Source organism: Vulpes lagopus, chromosome 8 (genome assembly GCF_018345385.1).
Source record: "Vulpes lagopus strain Blue_001 chromosome 8, ASM1834538v1, whole genome shotgun sequence".
Lineage (NCBI taxonomy): Eukaryota > Metazoa > Chordata > Mammalia > Carnivora > Canidae > Vulpes > Vulpes lagopus.
The window spans coordinates 79832160-79848716 of NC_054831.1; the positions used below are offsets into that span (position 1 = coordinate 79832160).

Genomic DNA, 16557 nt, shown 5'->3' on the forward strand with positions numbered 1-16557 from the left:
CTCTGTCTTATTCAGTAGTAAAGATATTTGATAACCTAAATATAGTAGACATTTCACATACTTGTAAGTATTAGGATTAGATCTCCTGAGGAGCAGTCATCAAGCCTCTACAGTATGCCATACATAATATTAGATTTGCCAAGTATTTTTCTGTATTATTCATATTTCCTCTCTATTAATTTATTAAACATTCATTAAAATGTTTTTTTCTTTCAGTGGATACCATAGAAACTACAACATTCAAACCTGACTTGTTAGCATTAGTGTTTTCACCACTTCCTGGATAATAAATACCAGTTGTAGAATAATAAATACCAGTTGTAGAATGCTTCAACTCACTCACTACTCTCTTGTCTTTTGTGTATTGTTACCTTATATTTTAGTGCCATCTATATTTTAAACTCTAGAAGGCATTGACTGTTATTGCTGGTGTTTTAAGCCAGGTGTTTGCTTGGATTTGCCTTCCTAGTTCTCCTCTTCACTCCCTCTGGGTTATCATGCTTCCATGTGGCGTCCTTTTCCTTCTGGCAAAATTCCTCCCTTAGACACTCTGTTGATGTGGATCTGGGGTTGACAGGGAATGATATTTGCTTTTTCTTCCTCAAATAGTGAGATCACCTGCAATAATAGAATAATGAACTTGAGGAAGGGACTCTCTTGGTCATCTGTGGTCTATAGCATAGATAGTGCTTTTTTTTTTTTAAAGATTTATTTATTTATTCATTCATGAGAGACACAAAGAGAGAGAGAAAGGCAGAGACACAACACAGGCAGAGGGAGAAGCAGGCTCTTCATAGGAGCCCAATGCGGGACTTGATCCTGGATCCTGGGATCAGGACCTGAGCGGAAGGCATCTGCCCAACTGCTGAGCCACCCAGGCGTCCCAGTTGAGTGTCCTATTGAGAGATTTACCAAACTACAGTGCTATTCTCTTCTTATTGTGTAGACCCAGGATGGCCACTCTACCTTTAATGGTTACCTGGTAGGTGATAGTCCTACCAGGCATAGTAGGAGATGACCTTATTTTCTACTTTACCGAAATCACCTCCATCTGATTTTAACTTTTTGTGTTTCTCTTTAATCATTTCCTTAAATTTATTTTGAATCTACACATATTCTCTTCCATCCTGATGCCATTTATAATTTTTGCACCTTCTCTTGACTATGACCTTCCAGAAGACCTTATGCCTTCAATCTCAATCTTTGTATAGGCTCTTTCTCCACTAATTTCATTGTTGTTCTTTTCCTTACTCACAACCTCTTCCCGAGATTCTCCTACCCCATGGCCCACTATCACATTTTTCCTCTCTGTCAAGCTTCTCTAGGGAATATATGTCTGATGCCCATGCCTCATTTTCTGCTTACTGCTCGTTTGTGATGCGTCTTCCCCACCATTCTACTGAAAACTTTACCTGTAAGATCACCAATCATACCTCATTTGTTGAAACAAAGACTTTCTCAGCCTTCAGATTTCTTTGCCCTAAATGTTTGGTTATTCCTTTTTTCTTGAAACTTGTCCTGTGGTTCCTTCAGCTCTACTTGGTTCTCTCACTACACCTGGCATCTCTGCGGGCTCCTCTTCCGACTCGTCCACCTCTGATGGAGGCAGGCTTGATGCTCTCCTGTGGCGCTCGGCTACCTTGTCCACAACCACATCAGCTCCACGTGGGTCACTGTGAAAACTTTAAGTTCTCCTTCTCTCTCAAGTTTTGTACTGAAACTACCACCTACTTGCTGGACCTACCTTCTCAGATGTATTGCCTACACTTAAATTTAACTTTGTCCAAGAAAACCTTACCATTCTCCTCAAAAGAAATCTGCTCTTCCCCTGGTGTTCTCTCTTGTTTATGTCATCTTCCCAGATTCTAAAACACTGTCATCGTTGACTGTCTTCTGATTGTCTTCTTGCTCTCTACTTATAGGAGTCCTACCCATTCTACCTCTGTAATGAATCCATTCCCTTCCTCCTCTTCCCATAGTAGCCGACCTAGCTCAGGCCTTCACACCCTCTCCCCAGAGCTAGCACCAGTAGAGCCCAAAGGCTTTTCACCTTTCCCTTTGCCTTCCTGACCTGTCCTGCACACCACGCTGAGACGACATTCGGAATTATTTTGCCCCCTTGCTCAAAGGTTAGTGATTCCCAACCTCTTAAGTAAGAGGTCTAAATCCTTGCACATGGAGTCCCCTACGTGACTCAGCAGTTGAGCATCTGCCTTTGGCTCAGGTTGTGATCCTGGGGTCCTGGGATCCAGTCCTGCATCGGGCTCCCCACAGGAAGCCTGCTTCTCCCTCTGCCCGTGTCTCTGCCTCTCTCTTAATCACTCATGAATAAATAAATAAATCTTTAAAAAAAATTCCTGCACGTGGTGTGCAGAGCCTGTCCTCACTAGTTCCAACTTTAATCCCCAGTGCCATCCTTCACTGTGCTGCCATGCACTCCATCCAAACTGGAGCGCCCCTCCCCAGCCCCTTTTAGCACCTGTTCTTCTCTCTCCTCTGCCTTTGCTCCTTCTTGCTGCTTGCTTCCTTCTTTCCTTCTGTGGCTGAGTGATGTAATACTTCAAACCCAGTTCTCCTGTTCCATGTAGCTTCTTGGGCATCCATTTACTCCCACCCCAGGATTAGGGGTACTTGGGATACACTATGAAATCTCTCACTAATTGGAAATATTATAGTAAATACTCACTAATGAATTATGCATACATTTTCATGTACGCATCCTACAGAGAGCTTTGAACTTATGTTAGATTTTTACTGGTTTTAGGAGCATTTGTTGTTTCTCTCTTCAGACACCAGAGGGCACTAGTGAATGCTCAAATAACCCCCTCAGGTCACATAATTGTTCTGTTATTTTCAAGGAAGTTCGTGTGTGTGGGTGTGCAAGCGAGTGCCTATGTGTATTCATACACTCAAAAAAGACTATTCAGAGGTTTTCTCTTGTTTTCAAAAATTAATAGTCTACTAACATTAAGATTAAAAAACTATTTGGGGGCACCTGGGTGGCACAGTTCGTTAAGCATCTGACTCTTCCTTTCAGCTCAGGTCATCATTTCAGGATGGTGACATCCAGCCTCACCAGGGCTCTGTGTTGGGCGTGGAGCCTGCTTTCTCCCTCTTTTCTCCCTCTCTAAAAAACAAAACCAAATCTAATTATTCCTTATACTTTTAAGGTCAGCATGAGAATCTGATCATTTCTAAGCTTAGCAAATTTAATCGCTTTTAAAGGGAATACACACAAATTTTTCATCTCCTTTGCAATCTTAGAAGATTGCTCTTAAATATTTTAGATTGCATTTATAAATTTAATATATTCTGTTTTCTTTTAAGGGCTTTGTCCAACAGACTTGCACAAGTACTCGAAATAATTCTTTTAAAATCTAATAAGTGAAACTATAAACGTGCTGATTAAGCATGCTTAGGTACTCCAAACCGCCTATAAACTAGTAAGATTTTTATTTAAGATCACAAATATAAATCATTCACTCAGTTCACATATCTTAAAATTGGAATTATAAGCCTAAATGCTTCTATACTCAACTATCAGAAAAGCTGTACTTTAAATGCTAAATATGTACGGATTCCTTGTCGCAAGAACTTTACTACATTATTTAATTGACTCATTCACTAGTTATTCACTGGCCACCTCTCAGGTGCTACTCACTCTTCTGACCACTGGGGATATAATGTTGAATAAAGCAAAAATAATCCCAGCCCTCATGGAGCTTATACAGTAGTGAAGATGGGGGTGGGTATGAAAGATCATAAACAACAATTGAATTATATCAGATGTTAGAAGGTGATAGGTACAGTTGGGAAAAATAAACCAAGGTAAAAGGAGAGGGGGACGGTCAGTGAGAAAGAGGCATTTGTCAAAGACGTGGAGGAAGTGACATACAGAGAATGCAGATTACCTGGAGGAAGAATGTACCAGGAAAACCAAACAGCAAAGGAAGATCTAGAGGAGCAGCCCGTGGGGAAGAAGGGAAACACTCTGGTGTCCTGAAAATCAACTGGAAAAAGGTGTGTGAAGGAGGAGGTAGTTAGTGGTCCACTGTATCAAATGATGCTTACAGGTCAAGAAGGATGAGGGCTGTCCCTTGACCATTGAATACAGCAATGTGGAAGTCTTTTCTGACCTTGATGAGAGGTTTCAGTGGAAGGGTAGAGATGGAGGCCTGATGGCGTGGATTTAATGGGAATGAGAGACACTCATTCCCAAGAGAGAAATGGTTCAAAAGTAGATTGCCGTAAAAGAAGCAGAGTAATAGGCTACTGTCTGCAAGGAATGGCAGTCAAGGTTTTTTTGGGTTTGGTATGATGCAGGAAAAGTACAGTGGGTTTTTGTGCTGATGTGAATAGCAGGTGGGGTAATGCCGATGACATGGGAGAAAGAAGGAAGAGTTGTTGGATCAGTGTCTTAAGGTGGCAACAGGGGAGGGGAGGGGAACTTTGTGTGTGACACAGGGCTGTCCCTGACACAGGAGCACCAATGGTGCGTCCAATGTAGAGAAGAAAGAGAGCTTGTGGATAGTGACACTTTGCGTAGGTGAAGGCCGTGATGGGATTTTATGAAATTTTGCTTCAGAAGCATCTAATTTTCTAAGTGAAATGAAAAGCAAAGTCATCACCTAAGATTGGATATGGGGCAGAAATATATGAGGTTTGAAGAGAGAGGAAAATGAGTGAACGTCTAGGGTAGTAGGAGTGGGAGTGTAAGGAAATGCAATGTCACTGCTGCACTGCATGAAGAGCTTGTCAGGATTGCATAGTGGGATTGGTGATTGTGTGTGCGCATAGGTGTGTGCATGTTCAGCTTCAGAGTGCAGGGACAGCGTGGTAGAGTGAATTCATGGGGGTTTAATCCATAAGGCAAAGCAGAAGCAGAACAAGGGAATTACAGGTGTCTACAGAGGTACAGTGATGATGATTGATCACAGCATTTACATTGGCAAAGAGTGAAGGGCAGTTTTGAGGATTGAAGGATTATTGGTCTCAGTGAGGCTGGAAGATGGTTGGGGTTGGCTTCCTGGGAGGAGCAAGCTGGGGAGATAAGGAGGGGTAGTTGGACAGCTTCTGGTGTAATGGCAAAGTCTGGAGTGTGACTTTAGGAGTGAGTTGGTCAGGGTCAGGGAGTGGCAATGAGACCCAGGATGTTGGACAGGTCATCTATACATGTGTTGAAACCATAAAGGCAGGAATGGTGTCCAAGAGACTCATGAGCTGAGAGCTTAAGTGATGGGGAAACGAGGTGTACTGACCCAGGCGTTGGTGAATGGTAACAACAATGGGCAGTGGGGTGATCAAATGATGATGTGAGGTTCAGGTGGCGAATAATGGCTTAGGGAGGAAGTAGGGATGATCTCCTGGGATGAAGCATGCTTACCTTTAAGAAAATACTGGGTCATCCCATAGGTTCGGGGTTTCCTTCCCAAGATAATGTTTTTGTCTTTTGCCTTCTTGGCTTACGGAGGTTTCTTAGTGACATCCACCAGGTTGTGACAGGTTCTGATGGAACACGCTCAACCCTAGGAACAGTCTGTGATGGGAATGTCATTAATTAAAGAACACGGGGGAGTCATTATGTTGTACCTTTGAAACTAATATAATGACATAATGGTACATGTCAATTATACCTCAACAATTTAAAAAAATATTTTATTTATTTGAGAGAGAGAGAGAACAAGTAGGGGAGTAGCAGAGGGAGAGGGGGAAGCAGATTCCCCACTGAGCAGGGAGCCCGACATGAGGCTCAATCCCAGGACCCCAAGATCATGACCTGAGCTGAAGGCACACGCTTAATTGACTAAGCCACCCAGGTTGCCCCAATAATTTATTTTAATATAACAAATTGTCTGATGGCCTATGCTTAGATTAATGTGATTACTTAATTTTCAAGTCAGACTGGAATTCATCTGTAATTCTTACTATCTTGCCACCATTTGGCAAGATTTTGTACTTCTTTGGCTCTTAATATATGCAACTGTCTTTTTAACTTAATACTACATTCTTGTGAACTTGTGCATCTTCCATTTTTTGGAATTATATTAAATATCTGACTGAATGCTGAGTGTCCCTCAGCTTTCCCTGGTTATTTGGTTATAGCTCTCAAGTCATGCCACTGTCACAAAGTAGGCCCTTTCGCTTGCGGTTGGTGTTTGTTTTCATATTTCTTATGACGTAGGACATTTAGAGATCACTTCATCCATTCACTGGTCTTGTCTCCTTTGAGCAGCCTCACTTGGCTTTTGAGCCTTGTCTTATTTTTAAAGAGGGTTTCAACATTTTTTTCAAAGGAGTTTAAATCAACACAAATAATCCAACAGAAATTGTGTTGAGAATTTTCACTGATGTGAAATCATTATTATCACCCCCAAAAACCCACTTCCAAAACTTTCCTGTGAAGCTCATATGCTTTTGTGTTCATCACATCTTTTTAAAATTGTTTTCCATGATGGGATTTCCTTTCCTGGACATGATAAAGCGACACTAGTGTTTTCGTTGGCCTCACGAATCTTACTGACCCTTGACAAGGAAAGACCACTGTTCCCTTTGGTATCATTCATCCCACGGTCTCTCTATGGATACAGCCAAAGCATTATAATAATAATTATTATTATTATTTTAATTTAAATCCACTTCAGAGGAGGGTCCTCAGTGCTAACACAGCACAGTCCCTCAAATTCTAATACTAGTTAGGAACCTACTATTTTTTAATTTTTAAAAATGTTTATTATATAATATGTCGGCTGAACTCAGTTCTATCAGCCTTTGTCAATGGGTGTTCCCTCCTAGACCTTCTAGCATGTGGCGCTCTCAGTTCTAGGGCACAGGATCTGGGGGGCTCCCTGATATGATTCGGATGGGAGCCTACACAGTGAGACTTTGCTGAAGACTTCTGAGGATTGCAAATTCATCAGTAATCTCCACAAAATGCAATAACGCAGACCAGTGAAAACCTGAGCAGCCCTCTTCGGGGCTGTCATGACACGGGGCATCCTTGATAAGGAGCGGAGCCTGAGTCGCCTGCCCCGAGACAGGTCACTTGGTAACAGACTAGGCTTGTGGGTGGGAAGCAACCTGTTCGTGGGCATCTGCCCCGCAGAGTTATCCAGTTGTGTCTTGGGCAGGTGACAGGTATTGTGCATCGAGGACTCGCCAAAGCCTCAATCACAATGTTGCATCCTGTGTACCTGGAGCCTGCTGTGGCACTCAGGGATGACCGTGGGCTTGTCATATCCTCCTAAAATACTCTTCAACTCTTGCCACTAAATTGGAACATTAGATTCTTGTGGCTGGGGAAGTTGTTCCTTTCCTATGCACGTATTCTTCTCTACGGAGGAGAAGGCAAAGGGGCTGGGGGGTGGGTGGTCCTTCCTTTTAAAACAATTAAGATTGGGGCACCTGGCTGGGTCAGTGGGTAGAGCGTGCGACGCTTGATCTCTAGGTTGTGAGTTCAAGCCTCACCTTGGGTATAGAAATTTGTTTAGAGATAAAATCTTAAAAATAAAATAAGAGGATTGACACCAGTTCTCTCTCCGCCTCCTCAGGGATTTCACAAAGTACAGTCAAGGGTGAAGGGGGATCACTGGGGATCTGTGGATGTGGCTGTTGTCCTCGTGGGCATCACTGATGTGACTGTAAGCCCCCTGCGGCCTCGGCATGTGCTCAGGTCAGGGTCCGAGTCAGGAGCTCAGACAGCGAATGCTGGGCTTGCTCCTACATAAACCTGTGTGTTCCCACTGTTGCTGGGACCAGTTCTGGCAAATTCCTAGTTCATTAACCCTATGTCTATGCTTACATTTAAATCACAGATAAGGCTCTAAGAGCCTTTTCCAGAATGGAAACAAGTTGCATTTTCAGTTTTTTTGAGCATCGGTCCTCTTAAGAGGACCATGGTAAGAGGAGAGGAGGATGGTCAGTGAGAAAGAGGCATTTGTCAGAGACATGGAGGAAGTGACATACAGAGAATGCAGATTACCTGGAGGAAGAATGTACCAGGAAAACCAACCATTACACATTCATCTCATGTTCGACTCACTGTTTAAAAAAATATCCAGTTTTACTTTGTCTAGTAATTTCTGCTGGAAGCAGGGTTGCTGAGTTAAAGGTAAAATGAGTTTGTAGGGGCACCTGGCTGGCTCAGTCGGTGACGTGTGTGACTCTTGATCTTGTAAATTAGAGCCCATGTTGGTGTAGAGGTTACTTAAAAAATAAAATCTCAAAAAAAAAAATAAATGTGTAATTTTGATAGGTACCTCCAAATTGCCTCTCTGGAGTTTATATTCCCACCAGGCAGCAACGGAGGAGGGTGACTATTTGCCTTACCCGTGGAGTCTAGGTTAATGGTCATATTTAGGGACTTTTGCCAATCTGGTAGGTGAGAAATTGTTAGGAGGGCAGTTCTCATTGGAATGAAGTTTAGCATTTTCTCATACATGCAAAGAGCACTTGAATGTGTGTGTGTCTGTGTGTGTGAGAGAAAGAGAGACAGAGACAGAGAGAGACAGAGAGAGAGATCTATTCATGTCCTTGCTTATTTGGGGGGGAGGGGTTGTTCTTAATTTTTAGCAGCTCTATGCATTTGATCAGGGAGCCTTTGGTCCTTGTTATATGACTGGCAAGCATTTATCTAATCACGTGTCCGTCTTCAGACTTTGCCTAGCGTTGGCTGCTGGTGTGTGTGTTGTTTATTGTGAAGTAACGGCCGCGTGCAGAAGTTCCTGTTGTGACTGTGACTTATCTGCACACAGAAGGGAGCAGACCCACAGTCCCTGGTTGGGAATCTGGCCCTCGGGTTTTGCAGCCAGAGGCCACAGATTTCTTGCGGATGCCCCTTTCTTGTGGACTTTTGCTCATATTAAACCTTCTCATCTCCAAACCCCCCCATATAAGTTTTTACACCAGTTGCTATCACCTTGCAGTCCAGTGCTTCTATGGTCCCTGGTGGAAGTTGCTTCTTCTCAGATCATCACTTAGCGTCCGGGCTAATGGAGAGCAGAGGCCCTGCCTTCCCTGCCGGCCTCTCCCACCAGGCCTGGCATCAGCTGGGCGGCTACTTCTGATCCAATGAACACTTATTAACAGCCTAGTGGCCCCATGCTCAGCCATGGAGGAGTTTGGGGTATCAAGGGGGGTAACTGAAAGCTCCCTTCCCACCTGACCCGGTGCCCATCCTACAGCAGACCTAGGCTCTGCCTCCTGGGTGGGACCAGGCCAAGCACATGGCTTTAGCTTGGGTGATGGCTGGCACTGTCCTGCCAGCTTGGCCTTCCTGAGCCTCCCTTTAGCTCTCCTAGGACCTCTAAGAAGCTCTCCAACACAGGAGACATCAGGATTGGACTCATCCACCTCCCTCCTTCTCCTCCCCTTTTCCACGCTCAGAGATGTGAAGCCCATTGACTAAAGGACGAGGAATTGGAACCAGTTCGGGGTTGCAGAAGCCATTGGTTTTAATGGGGGTGAGAGGGAAGGGAAGGGGTCTGAAGGCAGGACGGTGAGCGGTGTACCTTGTCTTGCGGCCGCTGTGGCTGGGAGGCATGAGGGCACGAGGAGCGCTGTGCGCCCTCTTCTCCGGCACGGGTCATGGAGGAAGAGCCTGGTGAGCAGGCCCGAGTGACCTTGGCCGCTCACTGTGGGGGAGCAGAAAGGAGGCGCAGAGCGGGAGACACCCCGATGGGCTCAGGTCCATGCAGGAAGGACAGTGTCCTGTGTGTGTGTGCAGCGGAGGGAGGGGGGCTGGAAGCGCCAAAGGAGCACGGGGGGTGGGCAGTGAGGCGGCCTGGAGACCTGGCCCATGCCTCAAAACACAAAGCAGCCAAATTGGTAGACCCTCACCCTCCACCCTGACCCCCGTCCCTGTCCTTGAGGTGTCGCCGTCCTGCTGGCCTCTGCCTCTACTTCTTACGCCCAATCTGTGCCATCAGGTGCGCGTTGGCGGCTGCCTTGGCCTGCAAGTTCTTGGCCTTGGCGATGTTGAAGAGGATGTTCATGATGTTAGTGGGGACATCGAGGGACAGAGTGAACTTGGTACGCCGATCACTCTTGGCCTTGTTCTGGTGCAGCCTCCCCTTGAGCTGAGCTGGGGACAGGTATTTGTACCGGGCGCTTACGGCTCCGTTGGCACCCCCGAAGCCTGGGAAGGTCCTCTTCTTGTCCTCTTCCTCCTGCTCCTTCTCCTCGTCCTCCCCTGAGGATGGGTCTTGGCTGGGCAGGTAGGGGAAGCCTCTCTTGCTCAGCAGCGGTGCATCTTCCAGCGGGCTCCGCCGGGCCTCCCACAGGGCTGTGTTGATGCAGCTGAAGAAGGACTTTCCTGGGTGGAACTTCTGGGAGAGGCCAGGCTGCGGGATTCCTGGGAGCAGCAGCAGCAGCAGCAGGAGGTAGGCTGGCATCAGCATCTCTCCCTGGAAGAGAAGACAGGGATGAGGGCAGAGGGTGTGACAAAGACGTGGACCCGGGGCTTTGGTAATGTTCTCACAGTGTGGTCTCAGGCCCAGCAGCATCATCGGGAAATTTGCTAGAAATGCAAAGAATTCTCAGTTCTCACCCCCAGAACTACTAGATCTAAGTCTGGGGCCAGCAATCTGGGGCTTAACAAACCCTTCAGGTGATTCTCATGGTTGGGAAAGTTTGAGCACCACTAATCGGCTGGAATTGATGGGTTATATTTCATTCAGCTTTGCCGGTCATCACTGGCCCTGAAAAATGAAAGGCAAATAGGCGAGATGAGCATTTAGTAGCTTATTTTGGTTGATTTTAGCGGCCGAGTACTTGCAGCTCTCTCATCCTTAGCAGGGGCCCTATTGAGTGCGTCCCTATTGCTTAAAGACCATGGTGGGTGGTCCAGCCAGTGTTTCTGAGGCAGATCTTCAAGGTCCGTCGCCTGCTTCCTCAGGAGCAAGCAAGTTTGTGAATTTGGTTGGCTTTACTATAGAATTTACAAAGCGAAAGTCAGTTTGGTCCCTGTGTCGAGATGTTCAGTGTTTCACAAAGGACGCCTATGTTCTCTAGCGTGCAGGGTTGAGGTGACCTCAATCCTAAAATTATCAGTTTTTTCTACTACATGACGCTCTTGGCTGGCCATCAACCTGAATGAAGACTATCGTCTGAGAACGAACCAGGAGGCACCGACACCCAAGCACATGCTTTTTTTTTTTTTTTTTTCAAGCACATGCTTTACCGGGAGTGGCTCCGTGCTTCTCTGGGTGCTTGCTCGGTCGTGGTTTGAAATGCAGGGCAGGTCGTGCAGCTGTCCAGGGCTAGACGGACATGCTCAGAGGTATGAAAGGGTTATGGTCTATAGTGACCCTTTGAATCGAGTGTTTTATTTAAAAAACAAAAACAAAAAACAGAAGGCAAAGGAAGAAAACCTAAATTTAGTGTAGGAAGCATGCATGGCCGTGAAAACATCCAGCGCAGTGTCCCTCCTGGAACCTGGGCTGTTTGGGTTCGAAGCCATCATGGGCATTGGGCCCCTGATCATCGGCGCTGGACGAGGCAGGGAGAAGGGCTGTGCCAGGCCAGTCCCACCCTCTGTCCCGCCTCCTCTGCAGCAACAGCTCGCAGCGCTCAGAAGACACCAGCGTTTGGTTGTGTGTGGTCACTGTGCCTTAAGACAATGGCGAAGTGGGCAGCATGCCCCTCCTGGGGCCCGGGACCCCCCCACCCGCACCCCAGCCCCCTTGGCCTGTCCTGCCCACGCTCTCTCCTGCTCTGGGATGAATAAAGACCTGAGGTTCCCTTACTTCACTGTCTCCCTTCATCAGGTGCGAGGAAACCATGTGAGGTCCAAGGTGTGGGAGTCCATCAACCCCCCCCAGAGGAAGGGCCCCGGCCCTGCACACCCGACCCACCGATCCCCCCGCCCGCCCCTCTTCTCAGGCTGCCCGACGGTCCCAGGGGGCATGAGGAGGGAAGGGCTGTGCTGTTGGCTTCGGCTGCTTTACCTGAACCTGGAGTTAATTCCTGCCTATGACATCCTTGGCTCCCACAAAAGAAAGCAAGAAAGTTGGGGTTCTCTGTGGAACCTGCTAGACTGCTTCTATAAGGTAGTTTTTTAGGAAGCAAAAAAAATTGGATAAATAAGTCAACACGGGGGTCCTTCTGGGCATTAAGAAGTGCTAGCCTGGGGATGCCTGGGGGGCTCAGTCGTTGAGCACCTGCCTTCGGCTCAGGTCGTGACCCCGGGGTCCTGGGATCGAGTCCTGCATCGGGCTCCCCACAGGGAGCCTGCTTCTCCCTCTGCCTGTGTCTCTGCCTCTCTCTGTGTGTCTCTCATGAATAAATAAAATATTTTCTTAAAAACCTATTAGCATAGCAGATGATCCTTCTATTCTCTGCAGGGACAGGTGACAAGCAGAGATGAGAGGGGCTGGCCGTGGAGACTGAGCGCTGGCCTCAGCTCTGCGAATCATTGTCAACATGACCGTGAGCAGGTCTTTTCCTGAGTGGGAATGAACCCACGCCCCCTCCCAGCTTCTTTAGGCCGTGAATGGACCTAGAACCAGCCCTCAGACACCTGAGCCTTGTCCTCTCTCTGAAGGAGCACCTTGTGCGCCTTCACACGCACTGACCAGGCCAGCGCCCCGTGGAAGGCCGGTGCTTTCCTGGCCACTCCCGTTGTAGCGACCGCCTGCCTTCCCCATGTCCCCCTTAAGAACCAGGTGGATCTCTTTGTTATTTGTTTTTACATTGTTAAGATTTCAAGTTTATTTGATCAGTTATGGAAAAATACGCGATGCTTGCTTCCTATGACCCAAGTGCCTGACCTAGGTGCCCAGGGCACGTGGCGGTGTGGGGTGACACCCACAGACTCCCAGACTTGGGAGTTAGCGAGACACAGGTGCAAGCCCACCCTGTCCCTCTTCGCCTGAGCCCCGTGGGCAGGTCGCTTAACCTCCATGTGTTGCAATCCCCTCATCCGACAGAGGGGGACAGCAACGAGGACCTCGGACCTCAGAAAGCCCACGTGGAGGATGAAATCGGGGTGGAAGAGCTCTTGCTCCAGCCAGACGCACTTCGCAAAGAAGGCTGCTTCCTATTATTTACGTGCGAACATAACATAAATATATGTTTGCACATAAATAATCTCTGGGTCCCGTGAGGATGAGATTCAGGTCACACGTAACCATCTGGGCGGTGACATCTATGTCTCCATATTTCGGTCTCTCTCCATCTACATCTCTCCATGCCAGGTTCTTCTCGGCCACTCACTTGATCCTGCAGGCCGATAACTTCTTTACTGTATTGTATTTCTAGCTTTTTTTTAGTTTTTGGCTGTTGTGCCACTTTTGTCATCCTCTCGCCCACAGTCTCTTCCGGCCTTGAATGAAGTCCCAGTCAGCTGCTCACAGCCTTTGGAGAAGCTCAGCATCACCCGAAGGGATTGTCCAAGCAAGGCCGCAGGGCACCACCCCAGGAGCTCCTGGATCGGTGAGGTAGGGATGGGATGAGGCCTGAGCATTTGCATCTCTAACCCGCTCCTACGGGTCCTGATGCTGCGGGTCTGGGAACCACCCCTCGGCTGTCCCTGCCCTCCTGGGACCTGCTTAGAAATGAACTAGGGGTGGTAGAAAGGGAGGTGGGCGGGGAGATGGGGTGACTGGGTGACGGGCACTGAGGGGGACACTTGATGGGATGAGCACTGGGTGTTATTCTATATGTTGGCAAATTGAACATCAATAAAAAATAAATTTATATATATAAAAAAAGAATTGCACACCAGGGCAGCCTAGGTGGCTCAGCAGTTCAGTGCTGCCTTCAGCCCAGGGCCTGATCCTGGAGACCCGGGATCGAGTCCCACGTCGGGCTCCCTGCATGGAGCCTGCTTCTCCCTCTGCCTGCGTCTCTGCCTCTCTCTCTCTCTCATGAATAAATAAATAAATAAATTAATTAAAAAAAAAAAAAAGAATTGCGCACCAGCTCCCGGGACAGGTGACAGTCGCCAGGGGCATGTGGACCGTCTCTGTGGGAAAGTGGACTTGCTCTTTCTTGGAACGTCGTGTTCAACAGCTGCACATTCGGCTTTATCCTTCACTGAGGACCCAGTGGCCACCTGTGTAAACCTAGAAGGAGCAGTGGCTTCAGCAGCCTCACACCCTGGAGGCATCTTAAAGCTCCGGGGCAGGTCCCAAGGGCTCGTAAGACTGAAAGGATTTAAAGGCTCAGAAAAACCCAGTTCACAGAGAAAGGGTGAGTGGTGGCAGGAAGTAGTGGAGAGAGCTTCATTTAGGGTTTGCAAGGGAAGGTCTCCGCAAGGGAGCCAGGAAGTCCTTTGCTCCGCCCGGAGGTCTGATTCCCCAGCGTTTCCCCTCCTACATTCTTAGGATTCCTTCACCATCCCCCCTAGTGGGACCCCACAGAGGCGGACAAGTCTCTGCCACCTGCTGTGGGAGTAAGTGCTCCCCCTCCAGGGAGACAGATGGAAGGGGGGACAGCTCTCCATCCATCGTGGGTTTTGCTGGTTTGGGTACCTGACACCGCAACCTCCCCTGCGAGAGCCACCTCTGCAGGTGCCCGTCGGAGCCGAACCCGAGAGCCTGGGCGCCCCGGGAGGGATGGGCACCTGCCTTGAAGCCAGAGGCAGATGCACCCATTCCCCAGTTGCACCCAGGGTCAGCGCTTCCCAGCCGTGGGAGGCAGGACCAGTCCTCCCATTTTACCCTGTTCATCTGCAAACACCGGGAAGAAGTTAAATTAAAAAATTTTTAAATATAAAACTGTGGCTGCGGAATCTGGGGGACCTTTACGCGTTTCAGCAGGTGTCATAGCAAGGAGCTGCCCTCTCTGGTAGACGGGGGATCCCTCCGATGGCTGCACAAGACACCCTCAAAGTGAGCGGGCGAGGAGGGCTCCTACCTGAAGGCTTCCCCCCACCACCACCCAAAGACAGAGGAAGCGCCCGGAGAAGCGGGTGCATGTTACGGATAACGTGTCACTGGCAGTGCTCATGTTCACCTCACTCAATCCACTCTCAGAAGTGGTGTGTGCGTGTGTGTGCGTGTGCACCTGTTTGCAAGGTTGCCACGTTTGGGGAGAAGACGGGATTCCTCCGAGAACCCGGACATCACATAGAGACATCCAACGTCTGTCTTTGTGTTCCTTCCCCCTCCCAGGTGACCCCGAGTTATTACAGACGTGAGTCCCCTCCTTCTAGGGTCCCCAGCATGGCGAGGGAGAAAGGACGCTGGGCTTTGAAGGCAAGAGGACCTGGGTTCGAAACCCCCCTCACCCTCTCGCCTGCCCCGGGGGGTGAATCCTGAGAAAGAGAGACATCACCTGCCCTGCAGGTGTCCAGGGAGGAAGCAATAAATCCCAGCACCCTCCTGCTCCTGCAGCCAGGAATGTGGGGAACAACAGGCTGTAGTTTGTAGTTTCTGTTCACACCCACCTCCCCATTTGTTTGGAAAAAATACATTTGCGAGAACCCGCTCTGCCTCCAATCTCTTACCTTTGCAAAGCAGGTCTCTCTGTACCAACAAAGGGAGGATGCACTTCTTACCTAAAATGCACACTGGGCTCCCTTGGGCCGGTGCTCCCACGGGGGAGGGGGGGTGTTGGCCGGCTTTGCCTCTCACCCCCGCCCGCCCGGTCCCCAGCACGTCCTGCCTTATCTAGGGGCAAATAAATTCACCCCCGATGGGCGAGTCCCAGCCAAGAGCTCACCTGGGAGTGGCCTTCGTTCTGGAGTAGAAATGCTCGGCGTGGCAGGTGCAGCTTCAGTACCAGGAGATCTGCCCCAGAAACATCCCCTTGAACTTCTGTCTCTGCTGGAGTCACTTCTTCTTTCCTTTTGTGTGTCCTAAGTGGGCCGTGATGGTTCCCTCTCTATGGAAACCACTCCACTCCCTCGTGTGTATATGTATATATAAAAGGGACAGGTCACGGGGTGGATCGTAATCCCAGACGTGGTGTCTACCCTGGGATGCGATTTCATTTAAAAGACAACCGGACCAGCTGTCTGCGTCACAGAGATGACAGGCGCTCTGCATCCCTGACCCCTCCTACCCGCCGTCCCGCTGGCCCTCCCACCACCTCCCACTTCCCCTCCTGCCCTGGCAACTTGCTCATTGAGGAAAAGGAGAAAAGGCTCTATTAACCCGAGAAGCAGCTCCTGATCTTAGCTCCTACTGATTTCAGCCTTCCCATGCCCGTCCTCATCACTCCATCCCTCCTTTGTTTTTTTTTTTTGTTTTTTTTTTCCCCTGATACGGTTTAATAGGTTTAATATGCAAATGAGGCTCAGTAAGAGATTAACAACAATAACTAATAAGGTAAAACAATTGTAACAATGTCCTGTAATAAAAGTTACATGAACGTGGTCTGTTCTCTTTCAACTTATCTTTTTTTTCGTATATTTTTTTATTGGAGTTCGATTTGCCAACATATAGCATATCACCCAGTGTTCATCCCATCAAGTGCCCCCTCATTGCCCGTCACGCAGTCACCCCCACCCCCCGCCCACCTCCCCTTCCACCACCACTTGTTCCTTTCCCAGAGTTAGGAGTCTCTCATGTTCTGTCTCCCTTTCTGATATTTCCCACTCATTTTTTCTCCTTTCCC

At 48.3% G+C, this 16557-nt stretch overlaps 1 protein-coding gene across 1 annotated transcript; it reads right to left on the reverse strand.

Moving 5' to 3' along the window:
• Positions 1-9439: 9439 nt before the first annotated feature.
• On the reverse strand, positions 9440-15877 carry UCN3 (urocortin 3). The gene is made up of 2 exons (XM_041767734.1): positions 15661-15877; positions 9440-10400 (listed from the first exon to the last, which is right to left on the reverse strand). Exon 2 carries the CDS (start codon positions 10392-10394, stop codon positions 9894-9896), a length of 501 nt encoding a protein of 166 aa, XP_041623668.1. The 5' UTR covers positions 10395-10400; positions 15661-15877; the 3' UTR covers positions 9440-9893.
• Between the last annotated feature and the right edge of the window lie 680 nt (positions 15878-16557).